We start from the raw sequence: 20,848 nt of genomic DNA on the forward strand, positions 1-20,848 counted from the left end.
TTACTATACATTATTTCAGTACCTTCATTTAGTATATTAGGGGCTTAAATTGTTTATTAAACAATCATTTCATGATAAAGGTACCTATGCAAAAGAGTTCTGGAATCCATAAAGTATTCACTTTGCAAAAAAAATGTTTTTTTATTGCTTTTAGCTTGTGTAAAAACCGACACTATCTCGGAAGTAAGCTTACACAAAGCAAACAAGCAGCTTACTCACACGCTTATAGTTTTCGGGGTATGTCGTTGCTTTGCACACCAATAAGTCCGAAATGGCATGACATTTCCTTGTTCACTCAGTTAAAAAAAAAAAAACTTGTTTGAAGCTGTCACAGAAAAGGTTGTTGTCATGTGTCTTTGCTGTTAATGTCAAAGAAATCCATTCCATGTGTTCTATTCGAACTGTTTATACTTTATTAGAAAAGTTAAAGGAAGTTGTATCTCTCCCTGTTTTGTAGTGTAAGTTAAGATAATGGGCAAGAAGAATAAAGAGTCTCTTGGGAGAGCCCTCATCAAAGATAGATTCTCTAAAAATCGCAACAAAAAACATGTCGAAGACAATACCATGGTTTGTTTTATATTTTTTTTATTTTAGCAGCTTCCTTTCATGGACTAACATGCCAAAAAAAATTGAAGTTAAGGTATCGGTGGAATGAATTCGTGAAATTTGATTTCAAATTATTTTTATTTCGAAATAGGTTATGATCTAAAGATACCACTTGCCCAATGTTTACATTACAATAGGGCTGTCGAAATATATTTAAATAAAAATAAAAATGTTCTCCAAGGAATTTGTATTTCTGTTTTTTTTTTATTGCTTAGATGTGTGGACGAGCTCACAGCCCACCTGGAGTTAAGTGGTTACTGGAGCCCATAGACATCTACAACGTAAATGCGCCACACACCTTGAGATATAGTTCTAAAGTCTCAGTGTAGTCACAATGGCTGCCACACCCTTCAAATCGAAACGCGTTACTGCTTCACAGCAGAAATAGGCGGGGCGGTGGTACCTACCCGTGCGGACTCACAAGAGGTCCTGCCACCAGTAATTACGCAAATTATAATTTTGTGGGTTTGGTTTTTATTCCTTTTTATTCCTTCACCGTGGAAGTCAATCGTGAACATTTGTTAAGTACGTATTTCATTAGAAATATTTGGTACCCGCCTGCAGGATTCCAACACCGGTGCATGGTTCGATACGAATGCACCGGTCGTCTTATCCTTTAGGCCACGACGACGACAAAAGCAGCTTCCCATGAAATTTGGTAGAGGAAATAGGGTGCGGTTTTTTTTTAAATAATTGTAGTACTTACTTACAAAGATGCACTCAAAATGTTGATACACACTACCGTACAACTAGTATGATCAAAGTAGTAATCAAAATCTTCTGAACACAGATAATTTTAAATCACAACCATCATATTATGCCAATGTTCCAAGTGTGTGACTAAATAGAGCCCAAAAAAGTTAAAACTAGCACAAATATTCAATAATACTAGACACTTGCATAAAGGAAAGCAGCACATGGAATAAGACACATGCTTCGAAAACTAAAGGAATTCCTTAACCCTTGAACATGTGAAATGATAGTCCTATTGTTTTTGTGTGAGAAAACTTAAAACATCTCAATAAATATTTTGATGACACAGTGTTGGTGATGTCCTTTTTCATATTAAAACATGAGTTATTCCAAACTTCTAAACAGTAGTGTATGTTAATAAATATTCATATCTATGTATTTAACAGTATGTCAGTGTCAAATAGATCTATTAAAATACTTACAGCTCCACACTACAGAGGTGAATGATGGATATGATTGGGGACGTTTGAATCTCCAGTCAGTGACTGCGGAGTCTTCACTCCAAGAATTTCTCTCCACAGCTGAACTGGCACAGAGAGAGTTCACTGCTGAGAAACTTAATCTAAAATATGTAAAATCTGTTCCTAGTGAAGTAGCCATTGTAACATCACAGCCTGATTTTGATGAGCCTCTCACTGTTCCACGAAGGTAAATCTTAGTTTCATTCATGGTTTATTATCCAAGATATGGCAGTGTATTCATTAAAATATTCTCACTTGGTCTATTTCTGGTAATCACCTTATTTTTAACACCAATATTTATCATGTACTCTATTATACGGGTTATTAATTTGTGCCGTCAGTCTCACAGCCTTTTCTCGACGTCTGTGGTTACGAGTTAATGGCCTATTGTACCTTCACAGATACACCCTAATACCGTATCCACACACTGATTTTTAAAACTATTTCGGGGTAGAACAGTTGTAATACAAATACAGTTGAGATTTCAATATTAAAGCGTTTTTTTTTTGTTCTACCTATGCTGATAGCCTTGAGATGCTATTTCAGCTTTTCCTTAACGTGTATGCGAGCTCACGAGGCTCAAACCGGGTGTGTTGCTAACACTGGCCCTAGCAAGAGTAGGCATTCGCCGAATCTACCACCGCATCGGAAACGCGATCCACTGAAAAGATCCGGTGAGAAAGTCAGTGGGCTGTGTCTATGGGTTAATTTACTCGTCGAGTCCTTCGTCGTAAGCGACGGGCTCGGCGAGGACGGTGACCGGTGCTTGAGGTACCTAAAAGCACCGTTAATAGATCGGAAGGATCCGTAATGACGTGATCAGGCCAAGTGGGCATTCAAGTACCTATGGGCTCTGGTCTGGGCTAAAATCTGGTAGGCTCATTTTAATTTCTTCTAGCTATTTTAGTCTTATTAAAATAAAATAAAACTTCAAAATTCGTCATTAACATTTAAAGGTAAACTTTTACTGTTCAGACCCCAGTGGAACCCTGGAGTAACAGCTGAAGAACAGCTCAACCGTGAGAGAGAAACATTCTTAGATTGGCGTCGGCATTTGAATGAACTTCAAGCTAAGCTTGGTGCAGCAGTGACACCTTATGAGAGGAACTTGGAACTTTGGAAGCAGTTATGGAGGACTTTAGAAAAATCTGATATTGTATTGATATTGTTAGATGCAAGGAATCCCTTATTATTTAGGTAAATTGCTAAACATTATTTCATCATCCATTCATGTTACACTTTATTTTTGTGGATACAAACACAGCCTTTTTTAATCTTGACATTACATTATATCTAGATGTTCAGTGACCCTTTTTTTATTTTGTAAGTGAATTAATTTGCGAATAATGTGAATGTAAAGCTCCGTTTTATATTATTTCATTGTATCTCATTCGGTATAATAGAAATTCGGTATTATGTAGAATATTGTGCCTCTATAGTTTGGTACTTAATGTCGTTTATTTTAGATTTGATACACTGGAATGACCGCTTTCAATTTACAGCTACTTAAAACTTATTTTCCAATTTCATTAACAAAGCATACCATTTTTAAGCTTGCACTTGTTTTAATTTTTTTTTTTTTTTTTTTTTTTTCTCTTATGTTTCAATGTCTCGTAGCGATCTGTTTTTCAGTTAACAATGAGCTATTCCTCTGGCTGAATTTATTCTTAATAGATTTATAAACAGAATCAGATGTCCAGTGACACCTTCATCTTTTATTGTTAGATTTAATTTCTGTTGTGTAAGGTAGGTATACTGTGCCTCCTTAATCTAGTAAACTGCACAGCTCCTGTGCCTCCTAGGTCCGACGCCAATTTATTGACGTGTGTCGATAACCTGGCTTGATATTTTTTGCTGTAAGCTACTATTTCCTCTTTCACTGTGGGAATATTTAGGTCCATTTGTATGATCTTGTTGCTTATGTAATGCGGTATTCTTAGCATTGTTCTGAAAGTTTTATTTTGAAACCTTTCCAGGATCTCGACGTTGCTATTGCTGGCAGTTCCCCAAAGCTGTATGCCATATGTCCATATTGGCTTTAAGATGGTTTTGTAAATTAAAATTTTACTTGTTGGCGAAAGCTGGGATTTCCCTCCAGTCAACCAGTACATATTTCTTAGCCTTATGTCTAATTGTTTTCGCTTAGACCAGATGTGCTTTTGCCATGTCAGTCTTCGATCCAGATGTATGCCAAGATATTTTGCATCTTCCGCTTGCGGTATGTTTTCGTTATATAAGCTTACAGGTGGACAGGTTTGTTTCCTGAGGCTGAATGTAACGTGGGATGATTTGCTTTGGTTTACTTTAACGCGCCACATATTAAACCATTTCTGAAGGTCATCTAGATGTGATTGTAAGTTTTCAGAAGCTGTTGTAGGGTCGTCATGAACAGACATTATAGCTGTATCATCTGCGTATGTTGCAATGATAGTGTTTCTGTTAGTGGGTAAATCTGCTGTATAGATGAGGTACAGGACACGGCCGAGTATGCTGCCTTGCGGCACACCAGAAGTAATCTCATGCATCTGTGATGATTCTCGGTTATGTTTAATCTCAAAGCATCGTCCACTAAGATATGACTTAATAATAGCGTAATAGCTGTGTGGTAACATTTTTTTCAATTTGAATAACAGTCCATCGTGCCACACCTTATCAAATGCCTGCCCGATATCGAGAAAGGCAGCTGAGCAGTACTGTTTATTTTCAAGTGTTCCACTTATGACATCCACAAGGCGATGAATCTGTTCAATTGTTCCGTGCTTTTCACGAAAGCCAAATTGATGTGTGGGAAGGACACTCGGCAGATGTTTCTTCATCCTGTTAAGAATGACCTTTTCCAAAATTTTACCAATGACTGGAAGGAGGCTTATTGGCCTATAAGAACCTGCATCGTGAGGTGGTTTTCCAGGCTTTGGCACCATCACCACTTGGGCTATTTTCCATTGACTAGGAAAGCACTCCAGTCTAATGCATGCATTAAAGATGATAGTCATGAGTGTTATGCCTTTTTTAGGAAGATGTTTAAGCATAGTTGCATCGATTTCATCATAACCTGGCGATTTGCCTTCTTTCAGGTTCTTAATTTCATTAGCTACTTCCGTCGGACTTGTGTACATTAGCGGTAGGCACATCTGCAGTGGAGAATTCAGAGAGTTCAAAACTTCCTCGTTGTGCGTTAAGTTTAATCCCGGGAAAGGCTTAAACACTAGTTTGAGGTGCTCTGCGAAAGTTGAGGCCTTCTCAGAATCAGATCTGGCCCAGCTTCCAGTAGGTGCTCTAATAGGTGGTACATGCATTTTCGGTCTTTTCATTTTCCTAGTAGCCTTCCATAGAGAATAGTTGGTGTCTGGACTAGGCTTTAAATTTCTTAAGAACGATTGTAGCTCGTCTTCTTTCATTGCCTTAGTTAGGTGTTTTAATTCCTCAGAAGCTTTATTAAAAGCTCTCTTATCAGCAGGATAGCCAGTGTTATGCCATATTCTGCGCAGATTCCGCCTCCTAGACACCATATCCTTGATATGTTTGGGGTAATGGTGCAAAACCACAGATGGGAATTTTCTTAGCGGCGTAGATCTGCCTAGTGCCTCGTGAATAAGTTGATTTAGATTTTCTACAGCATTCTCAACATCTCCAGTGGATTTCAAAGAGATGTTTAAATTCAGATTATTGCTGATGTACTCTTGGTAGGTTTCCCAATTGGTATTCTTGTTATATGGTTTAGGTGGATATTCATTTAACAAGATAGTAGAGTTTATATTAAGAATCACTGGAGTGTGATCGGAGGATAGATCAGTACAAGATTTGACGCTCAGCTGTGTTTGGGGCACATTCTTGGTGATAAAGAAGTCAAGTAAATCCGGCGTTTTCTTTCGATCAGTCGGCCAGTAGGTTGGCTCACCTTGAGACAAGCAATATAAAGAAAGTTCTATAGTCGTCTAGAATAGTTGCCTGCCTCGTGGTAGAGTCAACCTTGAGCCCCAGTAGGTGTGTTTAGCGTTCCAATCGCCGCCACAGACAAATCTACTCCCCAAACTTAAGAAGTAATCCTTGAAGTCATCAGCATTAATATTGTGTCTTGGAGGACAGTATATAGCAGATAGAGTTGTTTCAGTGTTCTTGTCTTGTATTCTGATAGATGTAGCCTGTATTTTTTCAGTACTGTATTCTTCCAGCGGGTGGTGTTTAATGTTTTTTTTTATTATAACTGCTGTTCCACCGTGGGAGTTGCCAGAGGGGTGATTTGTAGAATGAACAACATAATATTTATTCTAATGTGAGTTCTATGAGTAAATCTCGTTTCAGAAATAAGTGCTACATCTATTTTTTCTGTCCTTAGGAAGATTTCTAATTCTATGCATCTGTCTGTCAACCCATTGGCATTCCAAGTAACTACACGTAAATTATTGATCATTTGGGCACTAGGCGGGATATTAATTGAATCATCCGATTCATCATGCTGTCTATCATGTTAGTCATGATGGTTTGAAATTTATTAAACATGCTGTCTATGAGCTTATTTAGTTCGCTGCTGTCAATCAAGTGGGATTCAGTCTGTTGTTTATTATTATTGGAGTTCACTGCATCTGCATAAGTTTTAAATATGTTTTTGGTATATTCTGCTTTCCTGGGCTTTTCCTTATTTGGTTGTGAGGCTGGGGTATCTTTGATTACATTTCTGGGATTAATTTTTAAAATTTGTTGTTTATATTGTTTGTATTTGATACAGCCTTTGTAACTTGCAGGATGTTTCTCTTGGCAGTTAACGCATGTTGCTTCAGTATCTGGTGTCTTTTTACAGCTTACAGTGGGATGATCTCCTCCACACTTTACACATCTATGTGGTCTATAACATTGATTTTTGCTATGACCAAACCTCTGACATCTCTTACACTGTAGAATCTCTGTTGTTTTATAAGGGGCTTCAAAAGATACTTTCATATTGTTTAATCTGTTTACCTTGAATACCTCTTTGTTATTATATTTAGGTTCAAGGTCAATATAGAACAACGGCAAGTCTTGTTTAGTTGTTTTATGTCGTACATTAACAATATTTCTGACTTCATGGCCTAAATCTCTTAATTCAGATTTGATAACTTCCGTGTCCTCAGTTGAGTGAAGCCCACGGAGAACGACTCTGTAAGCCCTTTCGCTTTTGAGCTTATATGTATAATGACTGATGTTGTTTGTAATAAAATTGTCTCTGATCTTCTTATACATTTCTATATCTCTTGGTAAGATTTTTACTACATGTCCTGACCTCAAAGTGGTCATAGTATATGTCATTGGGTCATCATTGGTAATTTTGTTCAGTATGTCCTTGAGGGTTTTTATGTATGCCACACCCGTAACAAATATAGGTTCGGGCTTAGGTATTTTTGGTTTAGGATCGCTTCCGTCTTCATCGAGTATCTCTAATGTTTCAAATTGATTATGGGTAGGTATCGGGTATGTGGTTTTCTGTAACTTATTAATGTTTCCTTTTAAATCTGAGTGCGATTCAGTTCTCTTCCTTTTTATTAGAGGAACCTGGTCACTCTGCCATGTACTATGTTCAAGGTCTTTAGTTGTGGTTAGGAATAGCGTAGGTTCTTGTTCTTTATTTATGGCACTTAATGAGTTACTTCGTGTTCTTTCAAACATACTGCGGTGAAAAGTTTGTTGTACCATATTAGGTAATTTTGGTTTATTCATAGGGTTGATTCCATATCCATCAGATCGCAAAGTTGTGCCCCCCCCAGAATACGAGGGGCTGCCTGAGTTAGACTCAGGGAGGGATTCTCCGGTATTACCGGTACCCTCCTGGGGTAGTTTGTTTTTCAAATTTGCATTCATTTGGGTTCCTTTTTCTTCCTACTACTCTAGACGTTTTAGAGACTATTTAGATCCCCAGGCTTGCTATAGCCTCTTCCAACCAATTGCTTGGCAGGTTGTATGGTTATACCGCCATTGCTCGGTCGCCATTGCCTCGTTTGTTATCTAGCAGGGAGTACCACGGAAACCAATTGGTTTCCGCCGCCATCCGGCGCGCGCAGGTGAGGTTGACTGTAGGGTCGGTGGAGGTGTTGTTACCGTTCTCCCCTAACTCCCCTTACTTGTTTTAATGCAAATATTTCTTGGCTAGTGAATACTCATCACAACAACAGCAACACATCACATTACAGACATAATATTATATATATCTGACAAACTCTTAGGTTGCAAGTTACATTGTGATTAGTGATTAATATATATATCTGAAAACATGTTACAATGCGAGTAGATAAATAATCTATATATTAATACGTGAAGCAAAAATAATAATAATTATATAACAAAAATTATCATCAGGTGTGTGGATCTAGAAAAGTATGCAAAAGAACAAAAATGCAAAAGTATATTATTGCTGAACAAAGCTGATCTTACAAGTGAATATGAAAGAAAGTGTTGGGCTGAATATTTCAATAAGGAGGTAATATTTTTTTAAACTTTTTTATATGTTTAAGATTATGCGAAAAAGTTCTTGCAACCACCTAATTAAGTAGTTACAGTGGCGGATTAAAGGTCCAGAGCGCCCTAGGCAATCACTTTATCGGCGCCCCTGTACCGGCCATAAATGGCCATCATAATACTATAAATGTTAACTAGTTGTTTTTGCAATTACGATGACGTTGTATCATCAAACCCTAGACTTTAGTAGACCAGGACCCTTGTACTTACGCTAATGCGCGAATGAAATACAAACAAACCACAATATTGCATAATACGAGTAGGTATATCGATGCTTGTGCAATATAATCTATTATAGATTTAGATTATAGATCAGCATTTAGTTCTTAATCGTCGATATGTAATATTTTTTTTTTTTTAATTCTGAGTTCGCGCGCCCCTAGGCACGTGCCTAGTTTGCCTTACGGATAATCCGCCTCTGAGTAGTTAACAGAGTCCATAGATATCACAAGGTAAATGTAGCTACCCAACTAAAAAATTACTTGCTTTCAGAACATTCGAATAGTCTTTTTTTCGGCCGCCAAAACTACGAATGAGCGCAAAATATCTGAATCCGAGAATGAAACAGTAAAAAATGAAAATAATTCCGACACAGATACGGCCAGTTCTGAAGATGAAGGTATTGAAGAAATTGATTTACTCCAAACTACGGAGGATGATATTGAATTGTTCAAGAAACAACTCAGTGAAATAGATAAGGCAGTATCAAATACAGCTGTAAAGTTAAATAGGATACAAGAAACATTAGATAAAGTACTTGAGAATTTAAAGCTTGGTAAATCTATAGAACTAACGACAAATGAAAATGACTCTAAAATTGATTTAGAAACAGTTGAAAATGATTCATTTGGAACTGAAATGCGAAATACACATGAAATATACGACAGAACTAAATTGTTGGAATTATTGAAGAGCATTGAGGTTGATAAGTTAAAAGATCCTCCTAGATTGAATGTCGGTATGATTGGTTACCCAAATGTGGGGAAATCTAGTACAGTTAATATACTTATGCAAACTAAGAAGGTAAGGTGATAATGAATTTAGAAGTTAAAACATATTTATTTCTCTGTCAATCAGTTCCCTAAATTAGCAATTTGTCTCCATTTGAACTACGAGCAAGGTAGAAGAAGTAAACTATGGCTTAAAAAGTAAAAAATCAAAGTTCTCTAACTTTTTTTATAACATGACATATTTTTATGTCATGCTTTCTATAACATATATAACATAAAGTTAATAATAGAAATAAGTTGTTCATACTTTTCTAAAATAGATGTGAGTTGCATCACAGAAGCATCATTGATATTGTTAGGTATGAGCTGATTGGAACGCTTTACCCAGATTATTATTAAAACTCAATTCAATTATTACAACAATTATGGTAGATTTTCGTCACTTGGCTTCGAATACAATTCTCTTGATGTCGCTTATGTAACGCTGTAATAGTCATTTTTTCCTGAATATTCGCGATAGAACTAGAATATTCGGGAATGTTCTATACTCGTCTTTCGTATGACGAGAACATTCTCGGGGCCATTAGAACACTCGGAAGCAACTTGATAAAACTGTTTTATGTTCTAGAACTTTCGATTTTTTTTCCATAATATTCGAGATATACTTCAGGTGTTTCGGTATCCGTTTTGGCTGATTAACATTAGATAACGTTATCTGTACTGGCATAACAATATTTTCGAATTTCAGGTAAGCGTGAGCTCAATGCCTGGTCACACACGGCACATACAATCGTTGATTCTTGACAATGACATTGAACTGTTAGACTGTCCCGGATTGGTGTTGCCCGCGTACGCCGTTGCACCAGATTTACTACTAACGGCCGTGTTGCCGATTGACCAGGTAATAATTCATGATTTGTTTGAACACGGTAATACAAAGGTTTACTTAACAAGAATCATATGTTGACACTGAAGACTCCTTTTAAGAAAAATTAGTCTTCAGTCGACAGTCATAGTCCAAAATGTCGCCAGGCTTATTAACTGTTTAATATCTGTGAAAATGCGCAAATGTGGGAAAATGAAACAAAGCCGCTGGACGTAATTTCTCGAGATCCTCCAAAAGGTGCACTGAAAAAATCTCAGTAAACGACCAACATTTTACTAAAATTATATTTCATCCCATATCATATCATCTCATCTCAGTTCATTTAATTTCATTTCATTTCACTCCATATCGTCATTTTTCATAAAAATAAGAATATTAATTAAAATAAGACTGACCTAAAGGTCTTAGTTACCAGGTCATAAAATCCCCTAAAAAATGTGTTTTGGTGTGCAACAAAATGTATTCTCTCTTTTCTTTCTCTCTCTCTAAATGAATGAAAATGTAAAACAGATGCGTTCCCACGACGCGGCGATGGCGAGACTGTGCCAGCTGGTGAGCAAGTTCACGTTCGAACAGAAGTACGGGCTGCTGTTGCCGCGGACCGACGACGCGGACGAACTCGACTACAAACAGATACTGACCGCGCACGCTTGTGAGTTTACCTAACCGCTTCTAACCTTTTTTTTATTTTTCCTACCTAAGCTGAGAGCCTTGAGAGGCTATATTAGCGTAACCTTAACTAGTAGGTGAGCTTACGGGGTTCAAACCTGACGACGTTACTAACACGAACCCTAGCACAAGAGCCGTGCTTCGCAGAATCTACCACCGGATCGGAAACGCGACCCGCTGAGAAGATCCGGCGAGAAACTCAGTGGGCTGTGTCTGAGGGTTAATTTTAAAATTTAAAATTTCTTTATTTTAAAATTTATTTTCTGTTTTTTTGTTAAATTTTCTATAAAAGCGTATTTTGTTAGTTTTTTTTTTAAACTATTATTTATTGTTTGTATGTTTCGTACAGGTAGTTTTCGAAAACAAATGTCGCCTAAAACTAATTAATTTCCAGACAATCGCGGCTTTATGACGGCGGCGGGTCAGCCGGACCGGTCCAGGTCGGCGCGGCTGCTGCTCAAGGACGCCGCCAGCGGACGCCTCAGGTGGGAGCAGCTGCCGCCGGGATACCAGCCGGCTCCCCTCGAACAGCTCATAGAAGACAGGAGGAACGAGAAGAGGAAGCCCACGCCCATGGAAGCCAGGATGGTCGAGGTGCGGTGTACTTGTAGCACGTTTCACGCAGACTGAAGTCGTCGTGGATTAAAGGATAAAACGTCCGGTGCATTCTTGTCGAGCGATGCACCGATCTTCGAATCCCGCAGGCGGGTACTAATTTTTCTAATGAAATACGTACTTAACAAATGTTTACGATTGACTTCCACGGTGCAGGAATAACATCGTGTAATAAAAACCACACCCGCAAAATTTTAATTTGCCTAATTACTGGTGGTAGGACCTTTTGTGAGTCCGCACGCGTAGGTACTATTTCTGCCGTGAAGCAGTAATGCGTTTCGGTCTGAAGGGCGGGGCAGCCGTTGTAACTATACTGAGACCTTAGAACTTATATATCAAGATGGTTGGCGGCATTTTCGTTGTAGATGTCTATGGGTTACGGTAACCACTTAACATCAAATGAGCTGTGAGCTCGTCCACCCATCAGCGCAATAAAAAAAACCTTTTTGTAATTATTTTCAAAATCCTTGTCGGGATGATTGTTGAAATTTATTTTAAAATTAGACAATAATTATAAATAAATTAATAAACAGGGTTGGCGAAACAAGTCTGAAGAGATAGACAGCGCTTTCTTCGCTATGAAGAAAAGTACAGCGCACGTTAAAGGAAAACCTATTATCGGGTGAGTCTTGTACCAGTGCACGTGGTACTAACACAGTTTGATACTCGCTATATCAAATAAACTAATTTAAATTTAATGCAAAATTCGAAATTCTTTGCCATTTTTATATTCGAATTATTAACCGATGCCTCATTAAAAAACTATACGAAAAAATATTTACTATTATATGTAAAATTGAATCATATAAAATAAAAATATATGCTTTTTGTCAGTTTTTATGTGCTTCTTATCGATTCAATTAACAGCTGAACAAATTTAGCTGTGTATTTCAGTGAATGTATAATTCGACGCTTGAAAGGCAAAAGTGACTAAGCGACAATAACTGATTTGTACCTAAATGTTAGGCAATAACCATATACGATGCGCAAAAAATATATATTTCTAGGTCTATTAAAATCATTTCAATCCTACAGCTACTAGCTAGATTCTACTACAGCTGGATTCGTTAAAATAAATTTTGTTTTCAGGTATTTCAACTTTAAATTAGTCTACTGTAAAGTTCACGCATTGTCGCTTAGTCACGTTTGCCTTTCAAGCGTCAATATGAGATATGTTTGAAATAAAATTCAATGTTTAAATGATTAATTTGAATTTGACAAAAATGTTGTTTTAAACTTTCGCGTTTACCAGCATTAAACACATTATATATTTAACGGCTACGTAATCGGCTCTTACCACGATTTTCACATTTCATGAGTTCATAGGTACACAATCACAATCATAAAATCGTGTACAGTACCCGGCAATAAATGTCACACATCGATCTATGGAAAGAGACAATCGTCTAATTTCTGTTTCGTAGAGCGTTATCTCTGTCGCACGTATCACTTAGGGGTTAGGGCTGCACACTGCTGCACTTGAACAACGACTGACAGACGTGACGTGTAGTGTGCGACAGAGATGACGTTATACAAAACCTATATTAAATCAGTCAGTAATGATCAATCAGTAATTATGAAAAGATGTGTCAAAGCACATATGAAATAGCCCGTATGAATTTATTAATATACTAGCGGCCCGCCCCGGCTTCGCTTGGGTAGTAGCACACGCGATGTAAAGAATTTTAGGTAATTTTTTTTACACATTGGGTTACATCATTGGAGTTTCAGTAAGGATCCCTAATTGTTTTGAAAATATGATAAATATAGCCTATGTCACCCGGGGATAGCGTAGCTTTCCAACAGAGAAAGAATTTTTCGAATCGGTTCAGTAGTTTCGGAGCCTATTTAATACAAACAAACAAACAAATCTTTCCTCTTTATAATATTAGTATAGATAAATAAAATTGAATGATATAAAATAAAAATAAGTATGTATATGTATCTGTGATTGTGTATATAAGTATATATTTTTTTGTGTTTGTATTTCTAATTTAACATAAATTTCATTGCAACTACCACTATTTACTCTGCACTACCCTTGGTTGACTGGTAGAGAATGCCTTAGGCATTAAGTCTGTGTAAGTTTTACACGAAGTGTAATAAATAAATAAATAGCCAACATATGTTCGTACCGTGATATATGCGGCGATGAACAATATTACCATTAGTTTAACGACTCCCGGCAGCTATAAAGTTCGATACCGAACGACCTAACGAATGTGTTTCTAATTTTCAAACTACTTAACTACATTTGTTACAGCTATTAATGTTTATTCACGAAACTCGTCCAGGCAAAGGTTTCCGGTCCGTTTATTTTTTTTGTTTTATTATTGCTTAGATGGGCGAACGAGCTCACAGCCCACCTGGTGTTAAGTGGTTACTGAAGCTCATAGATATCTACAACGTAAATGCGACACCCACCTTGAGATACAAGTTCTAAGGTCTCAGTATAGTTACAACAGCTGCCCCGCCCTTCAAACCGAAACGCATTACTGCTTCACGGCTGAAATAGGCAGAGCGGTGGTACCTACGCGTGCGGACTCACAAGAGGTCCTACCATCAGTAATTACGCAAATTATAATTTAGCGGGTTTGATTTTTATTACGCGATGCTATTCCTTCACCGTGGAAGTCAATCGTGAACATTTGTTGAGTACGTATTTCATTAGAAAAATTGGTACCCGCCTGAGATTCGAACACCAGTGTATCGCTCAACACGAATGCGTGTTTCCGCTATTTGACAATAGATGGCGTTGTACTTCTCGAGCGTTCTAGACGTTACTAGATCCTTCGACATTCGTTCGACTATTCGGCGATAGATGGCGTTACACTTACCAGCGGTACTATGGCGGCAGTACATTCTCACGGGGATGCACAGCGGGATGTCGTTTATAACCTTCATTCGGGACTGTTCTCGAACGACTTTTGAAGAAGGACATGTCATATCGTTCATGACACACCGTGGAAGGAATTGCCGGTCGGATAATGCGTGGTTAAAATAGCCTTTGAAAACGCACTGCCGATGAGCGCAATGGTTCCCGGTTTTTTTTCTTCTTTTTTTATTGCCTTTGTAGGCAGACCGAAGCCGTATGCTCGTAAGACAGACTATGCGAGCATACGGCCCACCTGATTGAGCTGAACTGAATTCAGTTCACCACACTTGGAGACCCGCCCCAGAGAGTTCTCTACTTCAGACACAAGTTTTAATCGCCTCTCGTCTACAACGCTTCGAGAGAGACTCTGATGGCCGATATATCGCGCATCCCCCGTGCTATCTATCATCCGCATAGCAATGCATGCCATCAATAGATAGTGTGTGTCGATGAATTATGTCTAATTATCTTTAAATTAAACAAAGAAATGAAATCACGGCTAATCTCGATGCTAATGTAAGCTAATTTAGGCGACAACTGGCAGCATAAATACCTCCATCCATCTTGAGACATGAGTGGGAATCATATTGTTTTCACTGACATCCTACCCTCATAGTTGAATATATTAATCTTTTGCAGCTAGCTAAGTAGTAAAATGCTATATTTCATGCGGACGACCACGAAGCTATAGCGGGTATTTATTAATTTTTTGAATTTTTTTTACTTAACGACACTCAGTCGTTTTTACCACACCTTCGAGCATATCACATTATCAAATCAAATCAAAATCAAATCAACTGCAAATAGAAACCATTCGTGAACATCCGTATTCGCCAGAACTTGCTCCAACGGACTACCATTTTTTTTGTGATTTGGAAAATTTTGTACGTGACAATAAGTTTTCTTCCCAGGAGGCAGTACAAAATACTTTCGCACAGTTTGTAGAATCTAAATCACCAGAGTTCTATAGCAAAGGCATAAATGACCTTCCTATTAGATGACAGCACTGTATAGAGATAATAATGGTAGTTTTTTTTTTTAATTAATATGTTAATATAAAAGAAAAAACGAATTTCAATTTTTCAGTACAAGTCAGCAATTTCGTACTTTAACCCCTAATACTGACAAATTTAAAAACGCAAGATTAATTTGCTAAAGTTTTATGTATGATAACATTTCTCTATAATAAGTTTCAAATTTAGCCTATCTCTAATATTTAATGTTTCAATGAATGACGTCTTTTACACAGCGTTATAACATATTTTTTTTTTTGTTTTATTTTTTTGTTTTATTATCAGTCAGTTGTTATACGTTAGAAATAGAATAGAAGAATCGATACAGCGGCCTCATATTAATGTACATGTGTGACGTAAATTTTCCGACCTTCAAATGTGCATTACGAAAATAAAACGTTCTATAAACGTCCGAGATGAAAGATATCGTTATTATCAATTAGAAGGGAAGCCTAAATAAACTTAGTAACGAAACGACTGGATGTAAGCCAAGTGTTACCTAATTCATAAAGTTTCTCTCTTGACTTGCCCGCACGACACGGTTGCGTCAACGGTCGCTAAGATTGCCCTGATAACGAACACGGATGTGTTGGAACAGCTCTGCTCCTATATATAGTACATTACTTATGCACTGAAGAAAGTTTCAAGAAAATCAGAAACCTCTTTACATAAACCGCTGAGATCACATCGTTTTCTCGTAGTTAGGTAAAACAGAACAGTCGACCGTCTTTAGATATATAGCTGATTAAAAAATAAATAATATTTAAGAACAAATGACGCACGGTCATCTGGTCATCCTTACTGGTGGTAGGACCCCTTGTGAGTCCGCACGGGTAGGTACCACCGCCCCGCCTATTTCTGCAGTGAAGCAGTAATGCGTTTCGGTCTGAAGGGTGGGGCAGTCGTTGTAACTATACTGAGACCTTAGAACTTATATCTCAAGGTGTGTGGCGCATTTACGTTGTAGATGCCTATGGGCTCCAGTAACCACTTAACACCAGGTGGGCTGTGAGCTCGTCCACCCATCTAAGCAATACAAAAAAAACGTTAAGAAGTATTTCTTGATAATATTCATACGTATCAAAAACCGACGACAATTAAACTATTTCGAGGAGTGAAATGCTATTAGACTTAAGCGACATTTCGCTTAATACGCGATATTTATTGTGTAATTAATGATTCATTTTATTTGGTACTAGCGACCCGCCCTCGCTTCGCTTCGGAAACTGTAATTTATTATTGATTTCTCCACTATTTAATGGATGTTATTATACATATAAACCTTCCTCTTCAATCACTCTATCTATTTAAAACAACCGCATCAAAATCCGTTGCGTAGTTTCAAAGATTTAAGCATACATAGGGACAGACAGATATAGGGACAGAGAAAGCGACTGTTTTATACTATGTAGTGATTAGTATCAATAGTTCGATGTTTTTAATTAAACTTCAATTAAGTTTACTCCATTAAAATAGCTGAAGAAGTTTTTTTTTTGTTATGATATTTTTACCAAACTTTAAATGGCTCTCGTGTAAAGTTGCAAAAATGATGCTTAAACCAACCAGCTTTTCACCCATCGATTTCATTATAATACTATAATATTATGACCAAGCTATTAGAATAAATAAGTCAGTTCAGATTTTAAATAATAGTAACATGTTTTTTTTTATTGCCTAGATCGATGAACTTGCTCACAGCCCACCTGATTGTTAAGTGATTATTGTAGCCCATAGACATTTACAACGTAAATGCGCCGCCCACCTTGAGATATAAGTTCTAAGGTCTCCGTATAGTTACAACGGGGCTGCCCAAACCGGCTTCAAACCGAAACGCATTACTGCTTCACGGCTGAAATAGTTTGTGTTGAAGTTGTTCTAGACATAATGTTAACGATTAGATTTTTTTTTTTGTTTTTAGAGTTACCGGTGCTCAATCAGCAGAGAGACAGGTAACCAAACCGTGGAAGCAAGAGAAGAAACACGCCAACAAAAACAAACGAGAGAAGCTAAGAAGAGTATACGCCCATCTGGACGAACATTGAATAGCTAGTGTGATACATGTGTTTATCCTTGTTTCTCCTATGTATTTTTTTATTAGTGCAACTAAGAGGAATATATGAAATAAACGATTTAGGTTATGTACGTATTAAGATTATTTCCTAAATAAAATTTGGATATTTATTTATAAATCGTTTCTTTAAGCATAACAATTGCAATAGGAAAATGTAACCCATGTTTGAATAAATTATATTAAGGAATGCTTTATTATATTTCAATTTGAAAGCTAATGAATTAGGGATAATTTTATCCAATCTACGTAGCTATGGAATGAGGTAGGTGTTTCCGGAACGCTATGCATAATTATGTGTCTTACTTTAGACGAATTTTAGGAAGTCTAAAGTCGTATTTTTATTTTTTATTTTTTTATTGCCTTTGTAGGCAGACTGGCATACGGCCCACCTGATGGTGAGTGGTTACCGTCGCCCATGGACTTCAGCAATGCCAGGGGCAAAGCCAAGCCGCTGTCTACCGCTTAATACACTCCATAAGCCTCGTTTGAAGAAGGACATGTCATAGCGCTCGGGAAACACCGTGGAGGGGAGCTCATTCCATAGCCGGATGGGACGTGGTAAAAAAGATCTCTGGAAACGTACTGTCTTAATCAAGTATGTGGTAAAAAAAAGTTCTAGAACAGTCTGACTGCCCTACTATCGTACAGTAAGTAGGTACATTCGTTTGTATACTTATAACGTATAAGATTAATTTAAATAAACATAAATCAGCTTAAAGTCTTGTGGACTAGATTACGTAACTGTTTATAGTGAACAAAAATATTTATCAAACAATTTGGGAAGATACAAATTAATAAACACGTAGTTACAGAATTATTTGTGGAATTCTTATGGCGTAATGTTGGCCTGGATCCCTTGATTTACGACGCGCTCGCTAATTTAAGACAAGTGCTCGGTTTTACTTTACCGATAAATAGCTGTAAGTACACCGCGCTAATTACATAGCTATGAATGTATTATAAATCTATAACTTTACTTTAAAATAACAAATTCAAGAAGGTTCTTATTAAGTTAAGAGCCCTGTATATTTATAGACTAAAATAGAGAAATTGATTTATATTAGGTTCCCCGTAAAATAGTTGATTATTTTAAGTTATTTAAGCGACAATGCAGTGGGAGGTCCCCTAAATGGATGCAGTAGAATGGCCTCGAGCCAGGGAGTTTTTGTTTTTTTAACCTACCTAAGCTGATAGCCTTGAGAAGCTATATCAGCGTAACCTTAACTAGTAGGTGAGCTCACGGGGCTCAAACCTGACGACGTTGCTAACACGAACCCTAGCAAGAGCCGTGCTTCGCAGAATCTACCACCGGATCGGAAACGCGACCCACTGAGAAGATCCGGCGAGGAACTCAGTGGGATGTGTCTATGGGTTAATTTACTCGTCGAGCCCTTCGCCGGGTGACGGGTTCGACGAGAACGATGACCGGACAGGGAGAAATGGCGGGACATCGGAGAGGCACCACCCCTACTCCTTTTAACACTACATGACGATCACGATCGCTCTCTTAAGAGTGACACGTTTTTATTTATTTATTGCTTAGATGGGTGGACGGGCTTACAGTCCACTTGGCGTACTGGAGCCCATAGACATCTACAACGTAAATGCACAACCCACCTTGAGATATAAGCTTAGCTCTAAGGTCTCAGTTATAAGCTCTATGGTTTCAGTTAGTTACAACGGCTGCCCCCTCCCACCCTTCAAACCGAAATTTTACTTAAACTAAAACTATTAAAAATTACTGCTTCACGGCAGAAATAAGTTAGAAATATTGAGAAAAAGAAAGAAATTGGATGAGATTTTTCCCTACCTAATCTCTGGTAGCCTAAAGAGCTATTGCAGCTTTTTTTCGTACCTAAGCAGGTAACCTAGGGGGTTATACCAGCATAACCTAGCGAGTAGGTAAGCTCACGGGGCTCTAACCAAATGACCAACCCTATTCCAGCCACACACGGACCGGTATAAAATAAATACTGATTTATTCAGAAAAAAAAAATACTCAAAATTGAGAGCTAGTATAAGTCGAAAACATTATGAGGAGGAGAGATAGGAGAGTATTAAGCGGTAGGCAGCGGCTTGGCTCTGCCCCTGGCATTGCTGAAGTCCATGGGCGACGGTAACCGCTCACCATCAGGTGGGCTGTATGCTCGTCTGCCTACAAGGGCAATAAAAAAAAAACATCGTAAGACGTGTGCTAAAAAATTTGTTTCTCCTTATCAGTAGCGAATTTGCGATTGCCAGCCCGCAAGGTCTGGCTCTATGGTGACAACGTTGAATTTTTCCGACTTCCTGAAAGTCGAATCTCGAATAGCTTATGAACTAGTTTAATGAAATTCCGTAATATTAACACTATATGCTTTTTGTTAGAAACCATAAAATGATTTGTAAAACGCTTTTATTATCTTTCTACTGAGTAATCTTGGAACATCGTTTTCACTGACTTCAAAATAGTTCTTAATAAAATGTGTACCCTTAAGACAGATGACAATACTAGGTATAACTTTTTAAATTCCCTCTTATATCCTGACCGGCATTAACTTAATCAAGATTAACTGTTATTTGGGTTTGCTATTTAAGCGCATTTTTTTTTGTTTTAAACTATTACACATATTTATAATATGCTAAACAATAGTTATGTGAAAAGCGGTACATCAGCTCGGACCCAGAGTTCAATTATTATCATATCCGACAGAACTCCGTACCGCGGTCGTTTGGAGAGGTCGAATGATTATTTGCGTTTTTCGTACAATATGTATACCTACAAAACATATTTTAAAGGAACTATTTAAATAAACAAAGTGCAGAGCCAAGTTCACGTATAAAATAGTTCGCAAGTAATACCTAATAAATAGTATACAATATTAAACATAAAACGAGATTACCGGGAACATTCCAGTTTCATCCTTTCATAATAGTAAACATCCGTTACCGTGAACTAATTGCATTCCAAATTTAAAGACGCTTCTCTACAACAAACGCGCATTGAAATATTTACCACCGTTAAGCTGACTAATAATGCCATTCGTAATGTCTAGGTATAATATCGGCTAGGTATAACGTGACCACACGTCCCTCTTTGGGCGGGATTGTCCCGCTTTTAGGCTGTCCGTCCCGCTGTCCCCAACGAGAACAAAAATGTCCCGCTTTCATTTAGGTATCTGCAATACCGTCTTTACCATAAGGGCACACGGGGCCCGTGCCCAGGGCCCCCATTCTCAGGGGGCCCCGAAGGACCGACAATTTCTCTTACACATTTATTCTCAAAACATTTTTGTCGGGCATAGCCGTCTTCGCAGAAAAAAGTGTTTTTTTCTGCGAAGACGGCTCTTGCTAGTGTTCGTGTTAGCAACGTCGTCAAGTTTGAGCCCCGTGAGCTCACCTACTAGTTAAGGTTACGCTGATATAGCCTCTCAAGGCTCTCAGCTTAGGTAGGAAAAAAAAACCAGTAGAAATTGCTGCAAGA

At 37.8% G+C, this 20,848-nt stretch overlaps 1 protein-coding gene across 1 annotated transcript; it reads left to right on the forward strand.

Annotated features, from left to right (window-relative positions):
* Positions 1 to 319: 319 nt before the first annotated feature.
* Positions 320 to 17,503, forward strand: LOC101742911 (large subunit GTPase 1 homolog). The gene is made up of 10 exons (XM_004932874.5): positions 320 to 567; positions 1,784 to 2,007; positions 2,796 to 3,017; positions 8,148 to 8,268; positions 8,799 to 9,329; positions 10,005 to 10,157; positions 10,653 to 10,794; positions 11,206 to 11,405; positions 11,960 to 12,048; positions 17,233 to 17,503. The coding sequence occupies exons 1-10, from the start codon at positions 472 to 474 to the stop codon at positions 17,354 to 17,356; spliced, it is 1,902 nt and encodes a 633-aa protein (XP_004932931.1). The 5' UTR covers positions 320 to 471; the 3' UTR covers positions 17,357 to 17,503.
* Positions 17,504 to 20,848: the final 3,345 nt, after the last annotated feature.

This window comes from Bombyx mori, chromosome 11, assembly GCF_030269925.1.
Source record: "Bombyx mori chromosome 11, ASM3026992v2".
Classification (NCBI taxonomy): Eukaryota; Metazoa; Arthropoda; class Insecta; order Lepidoptera; family Bombycidae; genus Bombyx; species Bombyx mori.